The sequence below is a fragment of the Hydractinia symbiolongicarpus genome, chromosome 6, assembly GCF_029227915.1.
Source record: "Hydractinia symbiolongicarpus strain clone_291-10 chromosome 6, HSymV2.1, whole genome shotgun sequence".
NCBI classification, from domain to species: domain Eukaryota; kingdom Metazoa; phylum Cnidaria; class Hydrozoa; order Anthoathecata; family Hydractiniidae; genus Hydractinia; species Hydractinia symbiolongicarpus.
The window spans coordinates 16,836,419-16,861,109 of record NC_079880.1 but is presented as its reverse complement, the minus strand read 5'-3'; the positions used below and the strand labels follow the sequence as shown (position 1 = coordinate 16,861,109).

At 34.2% G+C, this 24,691-nt stretch overlaps 3 protein-coding genes across 4 annotated transcripts in view; all 3 read right to left on the bottom strand.

The window, feature by feature from the left end:
- The window catches only part of LOC130647221 (protein SDA1 homolog), a 50,843-nt gene extending 34,449 nt beyond the window's left edge, over window positions 1–16,394 (bottom strand). Inside the window, exon 1 of one of the 2 annotated variants that reach the window (XM_057453002.1) lies at window positions 16,109–16,394. In XM_057453002.1, the coding sequence (XP_057308985.1) occupies window positions 16,109–16,306 (198 nt within the window). In that variant the 5' untranslated portion in view covers window positions 16,307–16,394. The remainder of the gene's footprint in view (window positions 1–16,108) is intronic. The other variant, XM_057453001.1, reaches the window with a different exon arrangement.
- A 393-nt stretch (window positions 16,395–16,787) lies between these two features.
- LOC130647222 (uncharacterized) lies at window positions 16,788–19,764 on the bottom strand. Its single transcript, XM_057453003.1, has 2 exons — window positions 17,664–19,764; window positions 16,788–16,949 (listed from the first exon to the last, which is right to left on the bottom strand). The coding sequence occupies exon 1, from the start codon at window positions 19,758–19,760 to the stop codon at window positions 17,700–17,702; it is 2,061 nt and encodes a 686-aa protein (XP_057308986.1). The 5' UTR covers window positions 19,761–19,764; the 3' UTR covers window positions 16,788–16,949; window positions 17,664–17,699.
- A 2,176-nt stretch (window positions 19,765–21,940) lies between these two features.
- LOC130648097 (uncharacterized) lies at window positions 21,941–24,524 on the bottom strand. Its single transcript, XM_057454118.1, has 6 exons — window positions 24,251–24,524; window positions 24,063–24,172; window positions 23,534–23,989; window positions 22,907–23,002; window positions 22,516–22,621; window positions 21,941–22,123 (listed from the first exon to the last, which is right to left on the bottom strand). Exons 1-6 carry the CDS (start codon window positions 24,407–24,409, stop codon window positions 21,941–21,943), a joined length of 1,110 nt encoding a protein of 369 aa, XP_057310101.1. The 5' UTR covers window positions 24,410–24,524.
- Window positions 24,525–24,691: the final 167 nt, after the last annotated feature.

Below are 24,691 nucleotides of genomic sequence, written 5' to 3'. Positions count from 1 at the left end.
AAATTTAATTACCTCCATAGTGCTTCAACTATCTTTAACTATCTTTATTCTCCCCCCATTGGCTTTTTTACTCATAATATGCAATAATCCCGGTCATGCTAATAAAAAAAGAAAGAGCGTGACATTAATTATAATAATTAATAACCACAAGACAATGCCCTGATTTCTTTTTTCTGTTTTGTTTTGTCTGTTTTCCAAAAAAATAGCGAATAGAATAAAGAGAAAATTAAATCATTTCTTCTGTGCCTTTCCAATAGAAACTCTGGGATAAAATTTCTTGCCATTTTTTGATGCCATGTTTTACAAAGAAAAAACAAGCCCAAAGAACAGCGTGAATGGAGCCTACCATAATGGCGATTTTATCGAACTCTATCTCAGTGCTCATTTAAAGTTAAGGTCGTTAGTTTACGGTTTCACACAAACATTTTGCGACTGCTCTTTTAAGCCGGGAATAAGAGATCAACAAAATCGTTAAAGATACGGAGGCTGGAAAAAAAAACCAATAAATTTAAGATATTAAAGTACCATTATTTCCAATTCTAGTAAGTTTTATATCCTCAAATTTCCAGGAAAGTCATACTCCATCTGAACTTTAAAATAAATTTAAAAAAATGTACATGTTAAATTTTTTTGATAAGGGTGATTACGCACCTTTAATTAGTTGTTTTACCCTTATTTTCATGAAAATAAAAAAATAATAATATCAAGCAAAAAAGCTTTAAAGAAAAACAAAGAAAAACAGGCAAACATTTTCTTATCCCATCTGGTGAAAAAAAGAATATTATTGTTATAACACCCTCCTTCGTTATGATTATTATGTATGTTAAAAATTACGCTTACTAAAATCTTATACTTTAAGAATTTTAGTCGATACCATTTAGGGAAAATAATAAAAACAAGATAGAATACGTTTTTCCAACACCCTCCTCCATTATGAATTTTAAATAAATGATTTTAATGCTGCGAAAGGCTTTAAATATTGACAACTAAGCTATAGTCCGTAAAAAGATTTTGCACTTAAATTTAGATTTTTTTATAAGACTGCGCAAAAAACAATAAAAGAACACTAGACATTTTTATCAAAATAACTTTTGTTTTTTCATTATTTTAAGTGGGAGAAGAATAACTTGCTGTATAAATTTCAAAAAAACTCAAGTATAGCTTTAAAACAACACAAGTGTATTCTGTATAACTTTCAAAACAGCACAAGAATAATTCCTGCTGTATAGCTTTCAAAACAACACAAGAATAATTCTTGCTGTATAGCCTTCAAAACAACAAAAGAAAAATTCTTAAGCCTAACTTTTAAAAACAAGTTTTTGAGCATGCAAGTATTTTTATCTTTTCACCTTGAGTGCTAGTTACATTTTCTTAGTGAGACAAATTATTATTATTTTTTCTTCACAACTAAAAAATTTAAACTAGAAAAATATCCTTGTCGTAACACCCTCCTCCATTGTTATGATTTTGTTGTTGTTGTTGTTGTTTCGACCATACATTCTTGAAAAAATTATTTTTATCTCACCGACAGTAAGCTACTATCGACTTTACCCGTAGGACAACTAATTACGTTATAGTCACCTCATTTCTAAAATCCAATTTCCAATTAAAATGCAAAAGAATTTATAAATGTAAAAAAAAAAACAAAGACACAAGATTATATGCATCTATCTATTTTTAATGTTATTCACAATCCATCGCAACAGTCATGATTGATGATGATGATTATCGCAATAGCATCGTTATTTTTTATACATCGCGACTATCGCAGAGTTCTTCCTTAACATTTTTTTTATCACGATGGTCACAATAGGATTGCGGATCGTTCGTGTCGCAAATGATACGTGCTCTTAATGTTAGGTATCCTGATTCCAGTATTGTATATGCAAGCAAGATTGAAGAATAGATGTACATTTTTGTAAAAAGTGATATTGGCTTATAATTATAGGTTTAAACGTGATTTACATTCAAGCATATGTATACTTTATCTTTTGCCTTCAATATGTTTTTATATATATATATATAGCATGAAAACAACCATTTCATTGTAAGTAGTAGTGATATACATGAAGAAAATATAATGGCAGATTATTGTTTACATTTACCTTTTGTTGTCATAAATGACACCATGGATAAATAAGCAGTTTTGCTGCCATAATTTGGAGGGCTGTTTTTAAACAAATTTGGCAACAGTTTTAAAACAGAATGAAGATTCAAGTACGTCAGTAAAACAAGACTTAACCTTTTTCTTATTACACAAATACAAAATCGAAAAATTTAATGTAATGTTGATTTTCTGCATTTTAGTGAAAATAGAATCAGATGTTCTGCCTTAAAAGCATTGTATGTATAGCTATGTAACAATAATAATAGCTAGCTATATGCATAACTCTTTAAAAAAGACTTCACTAAGCATTTGTACGGCTAGCTAGCTACTCACAATTGTAAAGGGATGTTTAGCAAAAATTCAGCTCTCTAAAGCTTTATTTGATTAAGGGTGATATTTTCTAGTCATCTTTACAAATTAAAAAATAAAGAATCTTAATTTTACCAACATTGATCAAAGTAATAGTGCTTTTTAACAAGTTACTAGCTAACTATTCATAGCTTCTAAAAACAAACATTTGCCGTTTTCTGTCACTGCACCTCCTTCAAAGTCATCACAATAAGGATCAACGAAACTTGTGCCATCCTTTTCTATCAATGCAATTTATTGGCTAAAAAGTTAAATTAAAATAATAAGGCTTTAACGTTAAACAATCTATCTTCCTTTATTTCTGTGTATCCCAAATATAATGCTCAACACTTAAAAAATACGACCTCATTTTTATTTACGGCAAACTGAATATGGAAAATGAGGTATTCATGCAGATGAGAAACATATAAACGTCCAAGTCACAGTGGCTCAGATTATTACAACTACAGGGGTTTTCACTATCTCGCCTGCGAGGATAGTATTGGTTTCAACTAATAACTAACTAACTATGTCCCAAATGGTCAGTTGCAACGTCATCAACGGTTTTTTCTCACGTGCGGAACTTATTTTGAAACATATCAATTTAATAAATATTATTGCTTGTGGTGCAAAAGTTGCCGTGAATGGATTACAAGCTTCTAAAAGTATACCTTAAAATTACTTTGGTTTTGCAAAAGGTATTTTTACCTAATTGTAAAAAAATATACCTTAACAACATGGACTTATGATTGCATTGATTAATGATCGCGATGTCTGACAACGAACAATTCTTTTGCATGTGGATTAACACTTCTCGAGAAAGTACAATAAAGTCTTAAATTTCCCAGCTTCCCTTCTTTATACCAGCCAATGTAAGCCATAGACAAATTAAATCAACTCACCGTATATATTTAATTTGAAATCTATTACGTGCTTTATGTATAAGATTATCAAAATTCTAACCAGGTCATTATTCTTATTTCTTTATTGTTTAAACAATTGTGTTTAACCAAAAATTCCAGCCTGGTATTCCTATGAAGCATTTTCTTATAAAGGAAAAAGCATGTAGTGTACACTATTCTCAATTTATTTAAAGCTTTCTTACTCAACAGTTTTCCTCGTTTTGCCTTTTTTAGCAGCCCTTAACACTCGTCCGGATAACCACCACCGCCTCTTTGTTTATTTTAGTTATAATGTATCATGCTTTTATAAAAACTTGGTTTGTTTGCTGGTATATTAGGTTAAAAAGTAGGCCTATTGTTTAAAATAAATGAAAAACAATAGAGAAATAAAATAATGACCAGGCCCGGTTTGAATTTTGATATTCTTATAAAAAAAGCGTTTGTGCCATAAAACCATCCCATTTTTGAAATTGTTTCCTCAAAATATATTTTTTTAATTATATCGCTGGTCGCCCCATTTAGCTGCTTTAAAGTACACCACTGATAGATAAGATAAGATTTCAGATAAGATTTAAGATTTAAGATAAGATTTAAGATAAGATAATAAGATTAGATAATAAGATAAGATAATAAGATAAGATAATAAGATAAGATAATAAGATAAGATAATAAGATAAGATAATAAGATAAGATAATAAGATAAGATAATCTTAAGATAAGATAATCTTAAGATAAGATAATCTTAAGATAAGATAATCTTAAGATAAGATAATCTTAAGATATAGATATAGATATAGATATCGATATAGATAGATAGATAGATGTGCATATTTTACATGGCTAGCCTCAAAAATATCGAGGGATATACCCTGTCTATTATTTCCAGGAGGGGTCATGGCTTAGATGGAGAGTCCTAGAGTATTTAATGCTCATTTTGAGCTATGCAAACCTAATTAGGGCCTGCGCTCTACTAGATAACTAGATAACTCCCGGCAACATCCAACGGCCCACAAAGTGAGCCATCTGCCCAATTTCCCTCACATGGCTTGGGTTAACCCGGGGCTATGGTAACATTCACTCGCCCATGTTGAATCGCCGTCAAGAGGAATCGAACCCTGGTCTCACGCACAGAGTACAAGAGCTATAACCACTAATCTACAGCACCACCTTTTTAATAGCAAGATTGTTTATGCAGCTTCCGCATCTTGTTATAGTATTGTTTTGCTTGCATTTGTGGACTAGGAATGTATATTCTTGTTAGTGGAAGTAGGAGCTCAAGGAAGAATAAGCGATGGTGGTATTTACAGAAAATCTGTAATCTTTCAAAGAATTAATGATTATTTCCAATTACCCTCACCGCAACTGTTACCTGAAAATACTAATAATACTGGCAACCACACACTGATGAGTAGTCCTTTGTTGCAGATGATGCGTATTCTCTCAGAAATCATTGTATAAAACATTATCAAAAAAGAAGTTTGGTTGTCTAGATTAAAGAAGTGGTCGCATAAAAAATCAAAAAAATAATTTCATCTTATTTTATTGGCATTGTTTTATTTATTATCATAAAAAACCCTTTTAAAAAAAAGTTTTTTATTCGGCTCTTTTTTACAATCCTGTTCTCTGTTATTCAAATAGCTGTGATGTCATAGTTGGCGAATGGATTTTTTGTGTGTTAAGAAAATTTAGCAAATAGAATGTATTTTCAGATTTTTGAATATGTGAAGAGATTTTTTTAAGATAAGAGGAAAGATTTTTTATATATATTACAACACAATTAAGTATGATTCACTGTGCAGCACTGGGTTGTACTAGAAGTTCTAGCCAAAAAATGATGAAAAAATCTCCATTTTCAAAATTGTTTTTGAGGTCCATCCATTCAATGTTCCTGAGCTTCTCAGCAACCATTGTGCAAAAAAATTTATTAACGTTTCTTTTTTCTCTATTTCGTCTTGCGTCAGGTAATTTAGAGCTATTTTCAAATACTTGTTATTATCTTCACGTTCCTCTACTTGATTACAAATATCAAGTTTACATAATTGTTTTGCTGATTTAGGAAGCACATCAGTGCAATCAGCAGAACCAATAGATTTGTTGTGATGTGACTTGATGTTAAACTATCTCTGAAAAAACAAAGAATGTTTAATAAGGGCATGTTATCTTAGCAACATCACAAATACCTTTACCACTTTTCATTAATGATTGTTTCCTATTCCTTCGAGAACCATAATAAAGTCTTATACTGTGCAATTTGGCTGTAATGTAATCAGTGGTCACTCCAGTAACACTTGTATTTCAACGATTTTTTTTTAAAACACTCAAGTGTTCAATCTAAAGCCTGGTTTGTACAAGGTAGGCTCAGCGTTCCAAAATTTAATGAGTTTGATGATGAAATCATGACACCAAGTATACTTTCTCTTCTTGTTGGTCTTTCCTGTTTTTGTGAGCTTTCACATTTATTAATAGTAATGTCATAATTTGTGATTTTTTTTGTATTTGCCTATTTTCTTCTTCAACTGTGTCGACTAGCCTAAAACAAACTTTCTACCTTGTCATAACCATAATACGGCAACTTGGATAGCTTATCGTTAGGCTAGATAATCAATGCACGCCAAAAATTATCAATTAAGAAAACATTAAAAGGTTAAAAAAGTTATCAAAGATAACTTACCTTGTTTCACTTTCCATTTTGGCACACTTTCCTTCTCACAAAAACTGGAAATGCACTAATAGCTTTGTTTAAAATGACTGGCGCAAAAGGGAACCCGAGGTATAAAATGATGTTAGACTTATAAGAGCTTAAAAAGTTAGCTAACAAGTCTTTTCAAATTTTTTAAAAAGCTCTTTATGCAGATCCCAAGTTATGGGGTCATCAGCAAAAAATTAGGACACCTGGGACGAGCAAACAAGTATTATTTTAGCAAAAAATATTCGGTTTATCAATTCACCTTTTCGCTTTCTACAATCTCATTTTCAAGATTTTTAAAAGATCTACGGCAATGTTTTCTCTTTCTACGATCCCGTTTTCATTAACTTGGAATGGTCTACAGGAATATTTTCACTTTCTACCATCCCACTTTGACTCATTTCAAATACAATATTTTACGAATTGAAACAATATTTAATGACACCAAGAGGGAAAGAACCCCAGCCTCCTGCACGAAGTGTAAGAGTTATAACCAGTAAGCAAAGTTACCAAACAATAAGCTTCAGCGCCAACCACTAAGCTATGGCTACAATGTAAAAATGATTGGGAAATTATTAGTGGACAAAAACCTAATAAGTTCAATTCCGATGTTATGGTTTAGTCATAAGGATATCCTGCAGGCCACCTACTTCACACTAAATAGACAATGCTAAGGCATTCAAAACCTTTCAAGATAAAACCTCTCAAAAAGCTTTGGGGCTGAGAATGTTTTCAGTTCACATAAATTCAGTTAAGTCGGGCAGCAAAAGTTTAGTCCAATTTGACAAGGCACAAAGAACACAACGTTTGCAGCAATTTTCTAACTTCTTATAGATTGACACCATTTCCACGTTCGAACTGGGAATCTAGCACTAAGTTGTTAAATAATTTTTGAAAATCTGTATACCTTTTCTTATAATAACTATTTAAATCTTCTCCTTTAATTTAAGAAAAGAATAACGCATACTATATAGTACGCAAATCTGGTCCCTTAAGATTATGGTTGTGACATACAGCACTGCACCAAGGGTGTCCACTAATTGGAGAGTTTACTGTATATATACCCTCTGTGAGAGATGTGCTTGTACATATGTGTGTGTGTAAGTTTATCTGTTATTTTATTATAGTTGATTGTAATTTTTTAGCGAGAGAAACGCAAAACTTTAGTCCATAGAAAATTTGGAAAAAATCTTTATTATTTTGTTGTATAGGTATTCTGATCATCTTCTTCTTCATCCAAGTCAATTAAGTCACTTGCAGTTAATTCTTATTCATGGTAAATTGCTGCCTTTGTATCAACAGCAAAAATGATAGTGCATTTTGATTCATTATTATAAAATATTTAAAAAAATAAAAACAGTAGTAGTTTCAGCAGGAAAGTATTTCTATTATGTTGATTACAAAACCATTTACTCACATATACTGACTAAGAAAGCATTGTCGCTTCCTTTGTTGTTTTCAGTCTAGTCTTGTTTCTATGATGTCAAGAGTGCGATTTTGAATTCTTAATGACTGTGCCTACAACAGAAGAGGTGTTGCGACAAAAATATTTTCCCTTGTATTTACTCATCAGGGACGCAGTTAATATTTTTTGTTGCGAAGGAAAAAAGTAATAATCTGTCTTACTAAAAAAAATGTTAGGATAATGTTTTGGATAAATTTAAACATAACTAGCTGTCAAGGTGAAAAGATAAATATACTTGCATGCAGAAACTTGTTTTTATAAGTTGTTTTGTTAGTTCTGAAAGTTAAAAAGCAAGAATTATTCTTGTGCTGTTTTGAAAGTTACACAGATTATGCCTGTTTTGTTTTAAAAAGTTAAACAGCAAGTGCTGTGGTGAAATTTATGCAACAAGTTATACTTTCGCTGTTTTGAAATTTATACAGCAAAAGTTATTCTCCTTCAATTTAAAAAAATTTTAAAAAAAGGAAAATTTAATTTTTAAAATTTTTTTAGTGATAATTTAATGTTTTTTGCGCAGTCTTATAAAAAAATTTAAATCTATGTGCAAAATGTTTTTATGGATTATATATAGTTTAGTTGACAATATTCAAAGTCTTTTGCAGCATTAAAATCATATATTTAAAATTCATAACAGAGGAGGATGTTACGACCAGCATATTCTACCTTGTTTTTATAATTTTTCCTAAATGGTATGGATGATATCCTCGAAAGTCTTGCAGCATCAGGTTTTCACTAGCATTTTTTTAAAAATATATAACAACTAGTCGGTTGCCTGTGGATAAATCCACATTCGCCCGTCCTTTATTAACCGCATTTCGTGTTTCTTGCCACTGTGACAGATAACCACATACGGGTATTATAATATAGATCATAACAAAGGAGGGTGTTACGACAATAATAATCTGTCTTGATTTTCACTTGCATTATAACTATTTTAGCGAAAGTAGCTAATTCGTGTTATCACATAAATAATTTTTTTTTTCGCTTAATCATGTGCTTTATAATAATTGCTACAATACTTCTTTGTAAAAGCATTGTTTGGAAACTTGCAAATATAAACTCACAAATCTCTTAAGGGATTAAATTATATAACAAAAATTTAGTGACTGCATGAAGATGCAAAGGTTTGGTATTAGCTTGTACATGACAGATTACATTCAAACTGTATATACTGCATTTCTTCAAATCAAAATTTTTGGCTTTGTTTAAGAATATAAAACCATTTGATTGGACAAAATGAAACACTTCAGTTCTTTTACATTTCATACAAAATTGGCGTCTAAAATCCTTCAATCTCAACCCTTTCTATATTTGAGCTGTATTAAAATTAGAAATACTACTGTAAAATACAGCCCTGTGAATCCAAAGTACTGAATGTCCGCACGATAGTGCCAACATCAGCGGCCAAAAGCCGGTACAATATTGCAGACCTACAGTAAAAATGAGGTTAGCAAAGCCAATTTAGAGGCAATTTACAGGTCGGCACACAATATATTCTCCTTTACTCTGGGGATTTAAATTACAAAATTTATCTCAACTAATATCTTTTGCAGGCATGTTATTCATTGACAACTTTTTCTTACCTTTTTTCTACATCCTTTGAAACAAGGTCGGTATAAATTTTTTTTTCTCAGCATGCCGACCCTGGCACACATGGGCTGCATAAAAAACATGTCCTTGGATCAATGTAGCTCAGCCCTAAGGTCAGCAATCAATGCCAAAATTGATGTGAGTTCACAAGGCTGAAAATGCATGAAAATGTTTCGGAATTAATGAATAATTATATTATAATATATTTATGGGAGAAAATACATAACATAGGACTAAGAAATAATTCCAGTGGATTTCACATTGGAAAAACACATCACAGACGTAAATCACGGAAATAAAATAAAATAAAATGAAATAAAATATTTTTCTGTTCCACCCTGCACAAAACGCCCACCTTGTTCACCAGCATTTTTGCCAAGTTGTTTCAAAGGATTGCTTATAGCCAAAACCATGAAGTTATGTGGCGAGCGGAGTTGGCAGATCATCGCTAGAGCTGCTTGTTTAGATCTACGTAATTAGGCTGGTATACGCTAGCTAACTAGCTGGCTATTTTTTAAAGAGGATCTCTAATAAATCTCAAAAAAACTTTTCTTATATCTGATATATATATATGGTTTTAAAAACCCTGCATTCCAAAAAGCGAATTTGCTTACATAATGCAACTTACGATTTACACAGACAAAAAATGCCAAATAAGTGTGGGAAAAAAACACAATATCTTCTGCTTTTAAAAAGTAACATTGCTTTAACATACATATATATATTAGATTTTTAATGTTAATTTCCTAGAAAAAAAATATCAGAGAGGAGATTATAACAATAATTAATTAGAACGACATTGTTTTTCTGCAGTCAATAAGTTATATATCCTTCAGAACAATCAGGCGTCGTCAGGAATGGCGTGCGATCGCACGCGCACATGCCCACACACGCCATGTTTGAATGTTCCTGTGCGATCTTCGCACACCAAAAAAAACACTAAATACCTCAGGTGTGCGCTAATCGCACACCAAAATAAATAATGTTCTGTTCAATGAAGGCGCACAGGAATAATATAAAGTGCCGATCGCGAGTAAAGCTACACATCCTTGAGAGTACGAGTACAAATAAATGTGAGTAAAATAATTCAGAGTGAAAGTACAATGCGAGTGCGAGTAAAATAAATGAGAGTAATCAATAATTAAACTACTCGCAAGTAAATCTTTAAAAATATATATCATGTTACTTGCGAGTTATATTAAAGAAAAACAAAGACATTAATTTTAATTCATTATTTAATTTTTTTTAATTTAGTTGCTCTTTTGAAATTATTAAATAAATTTTAAAGTTCAACTTTTCCGTCTTTTACTTTTTTAAATCATATGCTTTCGCTACTTTCGTTATATGAAATCACTTCCAGCATGTTCTTTCGCAGAAATCACTTCCAGCATGTTCTTTCGCAAGCACAGAGTCAGCATGATATCTAATTATAGTTATGGTGATCAATTGCCACATGCAGACTGTGCTTTCTGAATACTTTTCAACAATCATTGCCTTACAACTCGGACAACAATCTGCATAGTTTTAAAACGTCGCCATAGAAACAGGACGTCACAAAGCTTGTTATTGTTTTGTTTAGGGGAAATGTTTTAAGATCGAAGCAACAATAATAACGTGAGGGAAAAAAACAGTTTAATGTTTAATGATATATTTTTTTGAAAAATATAAAAATAAAAAATATTTACCTCTAAAAAAATATTTACAAAAAAGTTATTAACTGAAAGAGTTTTATGACTGTAACTTGCATGTTTTATAATTTTTCTTTGTTCTGTTGCTACGTCACATATTTTTTTTTTCAAAAATAATGAATAATGAACGCATCGCACATTTTAGTTTCGTCGCAACAAATTACCTGCTTTTCAAAACATGGCTAAATTAGTGTTGCTGTTGCGAGTTCTATGATTATTCGGAAAAAAAAATGAAAAAAAATGAGCACACGCCATCGCACGCCATTGAAAATTATGCCGAGCGAACAATGCACGCCTCAAAATTATTAAGAAGTATCATGACGTGAGAAGCTAGCACGCCGGCATTTTTCTTCCTGACGAGGCCTGAACAATTGCTAACTATTAAAGTGACAACCAAATCCTCAGGGTTGTTTTTCACTTTCTGATGTTTGGATGGTGTGTAACAGACGAACGTCCTCCCAAAATCAAAAGTGCAAAGGGTCATGGCGAACAGCTCGACAGCTTGATACTAAACAGGAACGTGCATATAAAAAAGGCTTTTAAAGACAATTAATTCTGATATATATCACAACCAAATGTCGGTATATGTTAGGGGAAATAGCAAAGCACGGTTTCCTTGTTACGTGGTGTCATTCGTAAAGAGTGGGCCAATGACATAAATTTTTAGGATTTACATACAGGGCACTTTGGTTACACCTATAAGAGCAAGAAATGCACACATAAAATTTGGTACTTATTACAAAAATACCACTGGTTTTGTTTACAAAAGAGAACAGCCTCGACGTTGTTTGATGTTGTTCTTACGGGTAACTTAGCTACCCTATAGCTATAGATTTAGGATTAAAGTAGCATTTATTAATTACTTAATACTCAGTAAAATAGGTCAAGTTTGAATATTAAACTTTTTTGCTATAGCTAGCTAGACTAAGTATGGAAAGGACAAGGCTGAGATTTTTAGCTGGGTTAAAAGTCAAAACTTGAGGAAAATTACATCACATTTTTAAAATTATATTACACATATTTTAGAACACCTGTGGGAAAATTCATTATTCATCAAGTTACCCCATATGGGTAATATAATATGGAAGATTTCTTCATAAAAAACCTCAGAAACCTTTTCAAGTGGATTACTTTCACATTAACAAAAATTAAAAGTTTTTAAAATAAACTTTTGCGATTTTGTCATTTATTAGTTTTCAAATTTCTCGCTGGAGGTTTAACATCCATGTCGCACAATAACTTTTTCGTTTATATACATAATCTATGCAACAACTTTTGCAGGAAAATAAAAACACATAAAGAGAAAAAGGTTGTTACTAAAATATTATAAATTAATTTCAAACCGATTAGTCCCTGCAGCCATTTTGGTGTCAGCAGTATAAAAAACTATGCTAAAACTATACTAAGTAAAAGTCCTATTACTTCAGTAAAAATTAAAATAATGACTTGAAACTTAGTATTATATGTTTTTAGACTGGTTTGATGAAATGAACCCAAAAAAGTTTGCTACTATCATAGTTTCTGAGTTCCTGAATTTAGCCATTTTTGGAGACGCTGATAAACTGTTTTTGACAGCATATCAATTTTGACAAGCCATGTGCACAGAAAACATTTAAAAGTGATTCTCAGGATTCAAAATAATTCAAACAGATAAAATGTGTCCCAGGTTTAGGACTAAATACCTTATCTAGCTCAGAGAAAGTGGGAATGTGCTTCTAAAGCACAGTGCCAATACATAATCTAAATTTTATGCCGTATAAATACAAAGTGGTTAGAAAGTTATTTTTTTGTCCACCTGGATCTGCAACACGTTTCTTGCACTAATCGCTCAGCCTGGTACCACTCACAATTAATTTTTGAATATCTACAGGAACTTATTATGCAAAATGACTGTATTTGCTTTGCAGTAGTAACAATAGGCTTCATCATAAGTCCTGTGAATGTTGGTTTATAAAAAAAGTATTATAACTTTAATGCTATAAGCCCTCCACTGGATTTGTAACACATTACACAAGTGTCCTCCGTGTGACACAGTTTACCCTTTACTAAGTCTTAACCTGGACAGAGACTTTAGGTCTTTCCGCTTCAAGTGAATATTACTTTCCCAAATTTTGTTATTTCATAAAAGAAACCTGAAAATCTACAAAAATTTATTTATGAAAAATAGGTTTCCGTTCAATAAAAAAAACCTGAACATTTGCAGAAATTTATTTATGAAATATAGGTTTCTGTTTGTCGTGGCAACATATTTAACCAACACGCAATGCCTTGCATACCTAACTAGCTATATACTGAAGTCTTGACTGTTCACTGTTATGGAAGGTCCAAATAGCTAGCAGGTAGCCATCTTTATTTAAAATGACAGAATGCCTTGAAAAATCTTTTGTGCAGCTAGCTACATAAAAATATATTTAGCTCTTGTACTTTATCACTTAATTATTTAGTAACAAATGTGCCCCTGGAGTGCTGGCTATAGGTAGCCTAAAATCACAAAATAAATATTATCCAGATCTGACCATCCCTCATCATCAGACATCAGAAAGGCGTTTCTGTTCTTTACTTCTCATTGTGGGGTACCTGAAATTCTTGCAAATCCAATGAAAAAAAATTACTTAAGACTTCCTCTTCTTTCCCTTGAACCACTCATGGCATTTCTTTGCATGTCTTCAGTGCGAAGCCACGATTCCTTAGCTTCCAACCGCGTCTTGTTCAAAAGTTTCAGCGCTAGCCAATATGATGGACAACGTCAAGGAACCCTGGGTAATTTTGAAAAATTGTGGTTCTGCCTAATGATTTTCAGATTTTTGCTGCTGATATCAGCATACTTTAGTCCTTGAGTGCCACACCTCCGTATATATAGGAGTTAACTATCTTAGAAAGATATAATTTCCTGATTTAGAATTTTTAGCCACAATATTCTCAAAAATTTAGTGCACTCGTTTTAAATAAATGTCAATAGTTATTATTTGCAAAGCTTTTTTCAGCCCAGTAGTCAAAACATAACTTCCAATCTCATTCCCAGCACCTTCTCCTTTTTACATCCAGACAGAGAGATGTTCATCTCGCCGTCCCAAAATAGAAAAATAAAACAGGTGCTGCGAGAACGAGATTGACAAGAATGTTCTTGTCTTAAGGCAAACTTTGTCTTGGGTTGTTTTAGTTTTATACCCAATTATTTAGATCCGATTATTTAAGGTTTGGGTTCTTATATTCCTAGCATAAGAATATATGTGTAAATTCTATGTCATTTTAATGCAATATTTGAAGCCACAATGTTGCTTCCCCTGGTCCTACAGAACCACACCTTTACATGATCAATTATAACTTTCCTTAGCCTCGTGACAAATACAAAGTTTTCTTGGTTAATCTCACCCGATATAATGTCCTTTATTAACCAGTACAGAATCTTCCCCCGATCAGTTGAGTGTCCCTCGATTAAGTAAACCACTCGATCGAGTGAGTCGGACCCGGGGGGAATTTTTCATGACCACCTGATTGAGTGAGTCATAACTGGCGGTAAAGTTTGTAAAAGATATCAATATTTCTCTTATATATTTTGTGTCAGATATGATAAAAAATAAGCACATTTTTCTCTATATAGCTTGCTATACTGGCTTCTTACTAAACTAACCCCAAGCACATAAACTAAAATGAGCTTTAGAGCCTCAACATGTGCAACCTAGACTGAAAATATGCACCATGTAGTCACTCCAACTCAACTCAAGAAATCATCAATCGGTGAAACAGCACAAAATAAGTTTATGACTTAGCTATGTAAACAAAAATTATATTGCACTTTTGGCCAGCGGCTTGCCCTTTTAAAAAGCAATTTTAAGCAAGAAAAATACTCACCCGATTCAGGTAGGTATCTCCCGATTGGGTGGTTGCGCACTCACTCGATCGGATGATTTACTCCGATCGAGGGACAGTCATCCGATCGGGGAAAGATCCTGTACTGTCAACGCAGTACTCTCACTCCTCATAGCATATTAGGAAATTATTGATAAGGTTTATCTCAATAAAAAGACGCCAGGCTAAAACAAGGTAGGAATCTGACAAACTATAGCAGTGCAAGTAACAAGCATTTCTATATTTTTAAAAGTTCAGCTTCACGCAATTTACGCTGTCTCATGTCAGTGCAAGAAAAAATTGTTAACCTAGTCAGTGGACAAATTCAAGGGTTCGTCCGTCCTTTATTTACCGCATTTCATGTGTCTCCTGCGGTTACTGTTTTGCTTGACAGACAGATGCATATGAATTTATAATATAGATTTCACCTTTGATCTATAAATTATTTATATTCGAAGAAAAGATATAGATAGATATCTATCTTTGAGGTGGGAGGTCCCCTTTAAGGTCCACTAAGCAGGTCTGTTCTGCCCAGATTGCGAAAACGGCCTGTTTACAACCGGAACAGCCGGATTATGTACACATGATCCGATTATGTTTTTTTTGCACTGGTTATGTAGTGGTGACCGGATTATGAACGCTGATATAATGGCTGGCCAGGCAGGCTGTGATTGGCATTTTCTTCGAACTTTTGTGAATTAAACATTCTTGGAAGTTAGAACACCCCTAAAAACTAGACATGACGGAAGAAAAAAGTCTCGACGTAATTCTTAGTATAAACTAATCTTGTAGTAAATACATTTCAGCATAATATACTTTGAAGTAACTAAATTTCACGGAACCTAAATTATTCTTTTTGCGGAAATTAAGTTTGAAAAGTTATTAAACTTGCGAATCCCAAAATTTAGTATTTGCCGCGAAATTTCGTTTCATTTGAGAGCAACAACAACTTTGTCACCAGGGCTATTCGCTTGTCAGAAGTGATGACGAATGATATAAAAGCGGTCGGCCCCGATTATATTTGTTCTATAAGTCTGGAATAATATTTGACTGTCATACATAAGCCGGCCTTCCCCGATTATGTGCGTTCTATAATAAGTGAGAAATAATAGAAAAATGCCATACATAAGCCGGTCGGCCCCGATTACGTTCGTTCTATAAGTTTCGAATAATATTTGACTGTGTCATACATAAGCCCCGATTATGTTCGTTCTATAATAAATGAGAAATAATATTGCACTGTCGTATATAAACTGGCCTGCCCTCATTATATGTCCCTTTTATAAGTGCCAAATAATATTTTTTGAGTAATAAGCCGGCCTGTCCTGATTATGTTGCCCTGATTATGTATTTTCTGCCCTGTTCTTAACCGGTGCAAGCTGCCGTACTTAATCAGGCCGATGTTCATTATCCGGGCAGAACAGGTCTGTGAGCCAAGAAATAATTTTTTAAAAAATCGCCTGAGGAAGTTACCTGAGCTATAAACATTGATATATCTGATACAACTTCTGATGGCTTCGACGGGTCCAACTTAAAAATTTCCAGGTTTGACTGAAAATGGCGCCATTGTTGCAAAAATTCTTCTCTGTAAGATTCTGGGTCTCTTTTAATTAGATTCTGCAATTGCGCTAGGTTATTAGGAAGGTTGTTACGATTTCTGGAACTCATCATCAACAAGTGGTCCTGATCTAGCTATAGCTATGTTTGGCTGCACTTGCATTGTTCCGCACAAGGTCGGGCAAAAGCATTTTTCTGGTTTTACCGCCCGACTTTGAAATTTGTGCCCTACGTGGTGCTTACGTATGATGATTGATCCAGATTTTATTTTCCAAATCTTCTGCGTAAGCATGAGGGTGAGAGCGAAGCTCGATAACCCAAAATCCTACTTTGAAGACAGAACGTGACTCGCTGGCCGAGTGTACCTGCTAAAGCCAAAAAGGCATAGGGCAGGGAGGGCAGGGCACCCTCATGCTTACGCAGAAGATTTGGAAAATAAAATCTGGATCAATCATCATACGTAAGTACTCGATTAATCCTTCAATTTTATTTCCCAATCTTCTGCGCAAGCAGAGTATGAGACTTCAAAGCATAAACGCGGCCAGCGAGTGTGGTGAAAACAAAACAAAGGGTGAGAAGGATAAGATAAAGAAAATTTGAATAACTGAGCAAACTTCTTTTAACAATATAATGTTACAATCAGTATGTAAATGTTAAAAAGAACGCAAACTAAGATTCATGACTTGTCGCTTCCATAACTGAGTCCAAGAGCGAGGCACCAAGATCATGAAGACTTGTCACACTACCAATAACATCTCTACAATAATAACGATAAAAGGTAGAATCCCTACTCCAAGTGCCATACTTTAAAATGACATCTAGAGGTACCCCGGTAATTTTTGCTTTACTCCCAGACGACAGCTGCCTGGGGAAAAAACACTGGTATCAATACCGGCTGAGGTCATAGCTGATTTTATCCATCTTGATAGTGTATCCTTAGAGGCAGCATGATGAGGTTTCCCAAAAGTTACAAAAAGCGGAGCAATTTCCTTAGATATCAATTGTTCTCTTTTTGACAGGTAGGCTTTGGTACATTGGAGTGGGCATAAATCAGGGTCAGAAGGGAATGCCCTGTACATCAAGGTCCTATCAGTCTTTTTAGGCCGTGTTGTTTTAAGCAAGCCAGGTAAGTGACATAGCATCATATCGTCTGTCAAATCTATATACGGAACAGATATATTATGGACACTGTAAACTCTTTGATCTGCTAAAATAGTAAGGAGACAAGCCAGCTTGATGTTAATATCCTTAAAGGATAAATCTTTGTTAGGACTAAGAGACTTTAAATAAGTCAAAAGAACATTTGTATCCCATATTAAAGAGTATTTGGGGGTACTTGGTCTTATATTAAAAACTCCTTTTATAAAACGGCTTATCAATGGATGCTCTGAAAGAGAACTGTAACCACTGATTGAAACAACTGAAGCAATAGCACTTCTAGTTGTACATAAAACACTATATCCAGACCCACCTTTGAATAATTCAGTAAGGTGTATTAACACATCTTTCACATTTGGATGATAGGGATCAATCGACCTCCCAGTGCAATATTGTATCCATCGTCTGATTGGACCCGAGTATTGTTTCTGGGTACCTTCTCTCCATGATGCTGCAATGATATCGACAGTGTCTGATGGAAGCTCTTTACCTTGTAACGATTCCCGGAGACAGGCAGCATGAGCAGCGACAAGGTTTGGTGTAGAGGATGTTGTCTTTTTGTTCCCGGTAGAAACAATAATCTAGATGAAGGAGGAAATAACACAGGTGTCCTGTATAACATATTAATTGCTTGAGAAAACCAAGACTGCGAAGACCAGAAAGGTACTACAAGAATGCCTGTGGCTTGATCTATATTTATCTTTGCAAGAACTTTTCCAATCAAATTAAATGGTGGGAAGGCATAAAAGTTTAAATTCGACCAGGTCTGAGCGAAGGCATTTACAGCTTTAGCATCTGGATCAGGTCTTAAAGAAAAATAATCCTCACATTTTGCATTGAGTCTGGATGCAAAAAGGTCAATATCAAATTTCCAAAAAATGTCGGAAATTATGTTAAATTGTTTTACATTCAAGGACCATTCAATGTTATCCTGAAATTGTCTTGATTTATAATCAGCTATAGTATTTAATACACCAGGTATATGACAAGCTGATAACCAAACATCACATGTTCTAGCAAATTCCCATATTTCAACAGCCAATTTATTACAAGCAATGGAGTGAAGGCCCCCCATCTTTGTTATGTAGGCCACAGCTGTGGTGTTATCCAATCTTAACTGAACATGTCTATAATGTCTTATTTTCAAGAAGGCTTTGAGTGTAAAAAATGCAGCCAACAACTCTAAAGTATTGATATGCTCAGGTAATTCTCCTTCAGACCAACGCCCCCCTATTAGAGAGTTTCCGTCAGTGCCACCCCATCCTTGAAGACTAGCATCAGAGGATAAAATAAGATCAATTTTAGGCAATTGTATAGGTCTGGTAAACTGAGCCATTGTGAGCCACCACTGTAAATCCTTAATAGAAAACTCTGAAATAAAAACCTTTGAATCAAAATTTCCATGGCCTAGTTTGAGTGCTAGATTCTTATCTGTCTCCAAGGACCTGTAATGTAACTTGCCATACTTCACGGCATCAAAGGCAAAAACTAATGTTCCAATAACCCTGGAAACAAACCTAACTGTGGGGTGATGCATGTACAGCAAGTCCTTACATAGACACTTTAATTTTATGACCCTTTCCTCGCTTAAGGCTATTGTCATCTGAGCAGAGTTTAACACAAACCCTAAAAACATCATACATTGGGTAGGCACAAGAATTGACTTGTTTGGATGTACAGTAAATCCTAAGCTGCTCAAAAGTGAGACAGTTGCCGTAATGTTTCTTTGGCATGATTCATAAGTATCACCTTGCAAATAAGAATCATCTATATATACAACAGATACATGACCTGCCCCTCTTAGTACTTTAAAGGGTGCTTTAAGAACTTTGGTGAAGATCCTAACAGCTGGACCAAATCCAAAGGGTAAAGCTAGAAATTGGTAAAATTGTCCATCCCAAGAAACAGCTAAGAACTTTTGGAAGTCAATATGAAAAGGGATGCTGTGGTATGCGTCCTTTAAGTCAATACTTCCCATCCAAACACCTGGTTTGATAAGACATAAAACATCTTGCAGTGTTTCCATTTTAAAATGGCGATATCTGACAGATCTATTTAACTGTTTAAGGTTGATAATCATTCTTGAGCTACCATCTTTTTTAGGGACAATAAATATACCTGAAAGAAAACAGTTATTTGTTGCTTGTACCTGCTGGATTGCCTTCTTTTGTAAAAGTTGTTGAATTTCCTTACTTATAGTTATACAATCTTTTTGTGAAAACTTCACTGGGTGGTAAGATGACACTGGGACACTAATAAATTCAATTTTAACCCCATGCTCAATTATGTCTAGAATATACTGGTTTGAAGTGATAGTCCTCCAAACTTCCAAAAATTTGTGAGTATTACAAGCTTGATAACGCCTAACTGCTAACTCAAGGTCAGCAACAACAAGGTCTTTACCTACCATTGTTTTCTCCCTTTGTACCCTTTGTACTTCAGGGTTTGAGTGTACCTTCTCAGGGAGTGGTTTCGATCTTTTGAGAAGGTCTTCTCGTTTTTTGACTGGTTATACTTTGCAGAGGAGGAATAACTGGAGGATGGCTGTTTGTACTTTTTAAAATTATTTTTTGAATATGGTGTAGATGGTCGTGAGAGCACTTTACTAGTTTTCTCCTCATCTTGCAATGATTGGATTCTTTTGTCCAAATCATCTCCAAACAGCAACGAGTCTTCTTCAGACACATCCTTTGCCAATCCTTTTAGGCGAGGCATTGCACCGATTAATCCGACTCTTCGATACTGATTTAGCTGCTGGTTGGCGTTACCGATTAGACAAAGAGCATCTTTAGCCAAATTTAATAAAATGGATGGTTCTATTACAATAAGGTTTCCTTGTTTGGGTGCCTTAATAATTTGGTCTGCCAATTGTAAGATATGCACTTGGCTTTTCGAAACAGTGGTTTGCAGTTTCTGCAATACCAGATCATTTGATCTTTTGCTGTCTGCCTTGGCCCATATAGGTTTATTGCAGCTCTTTACAGACAAAAAAACGGCAATTCGTGGGAATTTGGACTTTTTCTAGTCTGCCTTTCAATTTTTCATTGGTAAGTTTCTTCGACCACATGAGTTTAGCCATACTCTTTGATGAGGTCAGACCAGACATCTTGGTCTGGGTCCTCTAACTGGTTGTCTTCTTGCCCCAGCATTTCATTCATTAAACCATCATACAATTGGTTGGATGCTGATGTACTTATGGCATCAACATCTTTTTTACTAGACCTCCTAGTAGAAGAACTAGATTCTACATGACTGAGGCAAGAGTCTGCTGATGAAGACCTGGATCTTTTCCTTCCTCTAAGGTGATCTGCAGATATGGAAGCATTTGCTTCATTTTGTTTATCTGCACCATGACTCAGACCAGGAGAATTGTCTCCACTGCGGTCCACATGGAAGTTATTATCATTGTTTAAAACATCGGCTCGGAGGCTGTTCAAGGAAGTAGAAAATTTTTCTCCTAGGGCTGTGATTGCTTCCAGCTGCTGCTGTTGCCTGGCTGGAAGGAGCTTAGTTAAAAAATCCATTGGAGTTTCTAACACTATGGGTTCACCACCTTCTTTTGGAGCTGAGGTGTCTGCCATCTTGGTTGCAGCTCACCATAAATTTTAGATCTATAGCAGTAAGTAAATAAATAAAATTATATAAGAGAAGGAATAAATATAATTCTCTACTACTTATGGAAAAAATAATAAAATATAGCTAGCTATAGAAAAAGAATTAAAAACGGATTAGCATAGCTGAAGTTTACCAATCGCAAACACCAACAAATCGCACACGTCCTTCACATTCAGTAAGATTTGGGAAATGAACTGCTGAGGATTTTAGGTTATCGAGCTTCGCTCTCATACTCTGCTTGCGCAGAAGATTGGGAAATAAAATTACAGGTGCTTATTGAAAATAGAGCAACCTCGTCCCCAAGGTCTAACCCATTTTACGGAGTGGTGGCCAACGACAATTCGCCGCTATTAACTTCATCAACAAGGCAAAATGCCCTGAGATTTCCTAAGTGTTTTATTGGCAAGAAATAAAGAAATTATTTACGATAAAATAAAGAGATTTTTTTTACTATAAGTATAAGAGGAAACTACCGTATTCCAAAAAAATGCGTTTTTATAAGCTTTGTGCAATTTAATTAAAGTAGGCCCCAGTCAAAGAAGGCGTTTTTTTATCACGATCAGGAAAATAATAAGCTGAAAGATAATTTTAGGAAAAACAACCTTATTTTAAACAATAACCTTAGCCTACAACAAAAAAAGACAATACCTTTTATAAAACTACTAACCTTTATATATACCCAACGCTTTAAAGCCAATTAAAGACGTGCAATTTTATATAAGTCTTGACTTACTTTGAGCATAGTTGTTTTGCGTTATTTTTTTGAAGAAACCACTCAAAAGCACCAAAAAATCTTGGCTATCCAAAATCTGTTTCTACTTTTCTCCACAATTTGAAAACTAGTACCCAGCAACCTCGTTCCCAGGGCAATTTTTCGCTTTTTTGATATCCGAGACGGCGCGAAAAAATGACCCTGGGCCAGGCTGGTTAAAATCAGCACGATTCGTGCTGATTTTTAATTTATGCAAATTTTGGTCATTTTGTTAAGAATTGCATGCGGACCGCCGAGAACACCGTATTGCTATAATTTATGCAAAACAATCTTGGACCGAAATCAAGGATAAGAGTTTTATTTTTAATCAGAAACAAGTTAGCTGAAGTGTTTTGAGTTTTTGCTTCAAGAAAACATGATTGCAGTGTTTGCTTCGCTTTTTTTGCCTACGAACAAATTTTAAAAATATATTTATTTTAAAGTTTTCAGCCATCTATGCTAGCTAGCTAGCAAAGGTCCGTACTTCTGTAGCTACAATGTAGCAAGACGTACTTTTGTAGCTACAATGGTTGTGCAAACCAAGGTAGCTAACTATACACTTTTTTAATGATGATTTTTAGATATTTTTATTTCATATTATAGTTAAAAGTGAAAGTACTTTTAGCTAGCTACCAAGCCACAGAATTCTCAGAGTGTTTTGTGATTAGAATTACTGAAGATGCCTATTATTATTTTATTATTGAAATTATTTACCCAAGATAGCCTCTTCAGTTCCTGTTGGTACTGCTATCAACAAAGGTCCTGCGAAGGAAGTCCTAGCACATTTTTACCATATTACAGTTTCGGTTTTCACGAAACGGGTCCCTCCAAACTCATTGACAACTAAATGGCCACTATGGTCAAACCAATTGACCTTTTTCAATAAATTTATGTTTGTTGCTTTACTAAGAGATTAAAGTCATAAAACATAGGATGTTGCATTTCATGCAGTCAGAGAAAATTGTTATTCAATCTGTAAAATCAATTGTTATTTAATCTGTAACCGATTTAATTAAGCGTATTACTATTTAGTTAATTAAATGGTATTAACTTCCTAATCCAGTTTCTTAATCTTTTTCAACCAAATCAACAGCATATGATTTTATTTTTTTTGTTTATGTGTTCTGCACCAAAAGAATATTAGAGTGTAAAAGAAGGTATGTTCGAGAAACAGGATTTGTTATGTATACCTGTATATACCTTGTGTTGTATTTAAGCTAGCTAGATCGCTGCTAAGCATGTCTTCAAGGAAACCTTCATTGTTGTTAGCTACCTCCTCAACTGCACTGCAAAAAAAAAAAACGGAAGCTTACTTTAACAGGCTCTGAGTACAACTAAAAGCTATTTAATTTTGTTTGCACCTTAACCTATTTTAACAATGCCAAATATTTTATTTTTCACAAAAATAAATTCAGTCCAGAAGAACAAACATTCCAGCGTCCCTTCTGCACATAAACTTAGCCGCCATTATTATTTTTCTGTTATTATTCAATTTTTTACGCATAAATTAATTTATCTTCATAATTTACGGAAATTGAGAAACCAATCAGATCTCAGAACTGACCAGTGTGGCCTAGGGTCATTTCTTCTCGCCCTCCGAGATTGTCAGAAAGAGAAAAATGGGGACGAGGGACGAGGGGACTGGGGACGAGGTTGAGTACCCAGGTATGTTCCTACTTTGGGTAGGTTCCTGCCTTAGTTGGTTGAAAATCGTCTACTTACGCGCGCGGTTTGTGGTGGCTTTGATTTTGATACTATTCGCGCCCCTTTCAACTTTTCGTTACCACCATGACAGAACGCAGCCCATACCAAATCACACATTTCTACGAATGTGTGAAATTAATTGTGGCTTAAAAAGGCTTGTCAAAGGTTCAGGAATGCTATTTAATTCGGTTTCGTCAGCAGTGTCAGTTTCACTATTGGTAACTGTAAAATCTTCTGGATCATTGTCGTATAGGCTAGTAAGAATTGCAGCATCTGGATTTACTGTATAAAGTTCTTTTAATTTTTGTTTATGAAACTCATTATTTAAATGTGTGGGATCCCTGAAAGAAAAAGGCTTCTTCATTCTATCCGACACAACTTTTTTTTCTTTGGGTACTGTTTGCTTCTGATTTGGTCTGCTGAAGTCTATCTCAGTCATAAGAGCTGGTTCTGCGAATCGTCTCCAAGCGCAAAGTTTACTTGTACATGCAATTTTGTTTATTCCTAATAATGCACCGGCTTGCATCTTAAATAATAGAGCCCCAACATGGCTGCATGCTGAACCAAGTCTAAACAAAATGTAGTGTATTAGAGCTAGGTTGCCTAATAAGTTATATACACGATGTTTAATAACCTGCTTACCCGGCCATGCATGTGCAGTTTGCAGTAAGGACCCAGCCACCCTTCTTATGTAATGCAACCCATACTTCATATAGTTTTTGTTTTTGGCCTTGTCTTTGACTTGGTAAAACCTTTAAAATGCAAGTAAAGCATTAAGGGGAGCAGTCATAAAAAATAAAAAGCTAACAAATTAGCAAAGGCAAACAAACCTCTGTTTTAATGTAACAAAATTCGCTTTTTGCATCAATGTTATGATAATAGACGTCTTGTACATGACCACATAAAAAAAAGTTGTATGAATCCAATGATTTAAAAGCCTTCATCGACTCGTGAGTGATACCACTACTAGGACTTTTCACTAAGTACATATGGATATCTCCAAATGTTATATCTGGTAAATACTTTGGATCGTTTTGCCAGTCTTTTTTTAAGGTATAAGGATCTGGTAATACCTCATCATTGGCTAGGGTGTGCTTTTTAATATACGAAGTTTTCTCATCTTTATTTTCTCATCTTTGTTTTTTATCCTGCCAGCTTCCACAAGGTCCGAGAAAATGTAAACAAATGATGTCACAACGCAAGCCGTCTATTTGTTTCTTACTGTCACGTTCTCTAGCCATATATCAATCTTAAACAAACCAATTTTAAGA

Excerpts from the sequence above, each read along its gene's own strand:
- LOC130647222 (XM_057453003.1), bottom strand. The coding sequence starts at position 19,760 with ATGGTAGGTAAAGACCTTGTTGTTGCTGACCTTGAGTTAGCAGTTAGG.
- LOC130648097 (XM_057454118.1), bottom strand. The coding sequence starts at position 24,409 with ATGTACTTAGTGAAAAGTCCTAGTAGTGGTATCACTCACGAGTCGATG. Across the intron at positions 23,003-23,533 it reads TCACACATTCGTAGAAATGT|TGCAGTTGAGGAGGTAGCTA; the intron begins GTGATTTGGTAT and ends TTTTTTTTGCAG. Across the intron at positions 22,622-22,906 it reads ACAACACAAGGTATATACAG|TAAAGCAACAAACATAAATT; the intron begins GTATACATAACA and ends TTAATCTCTTAG.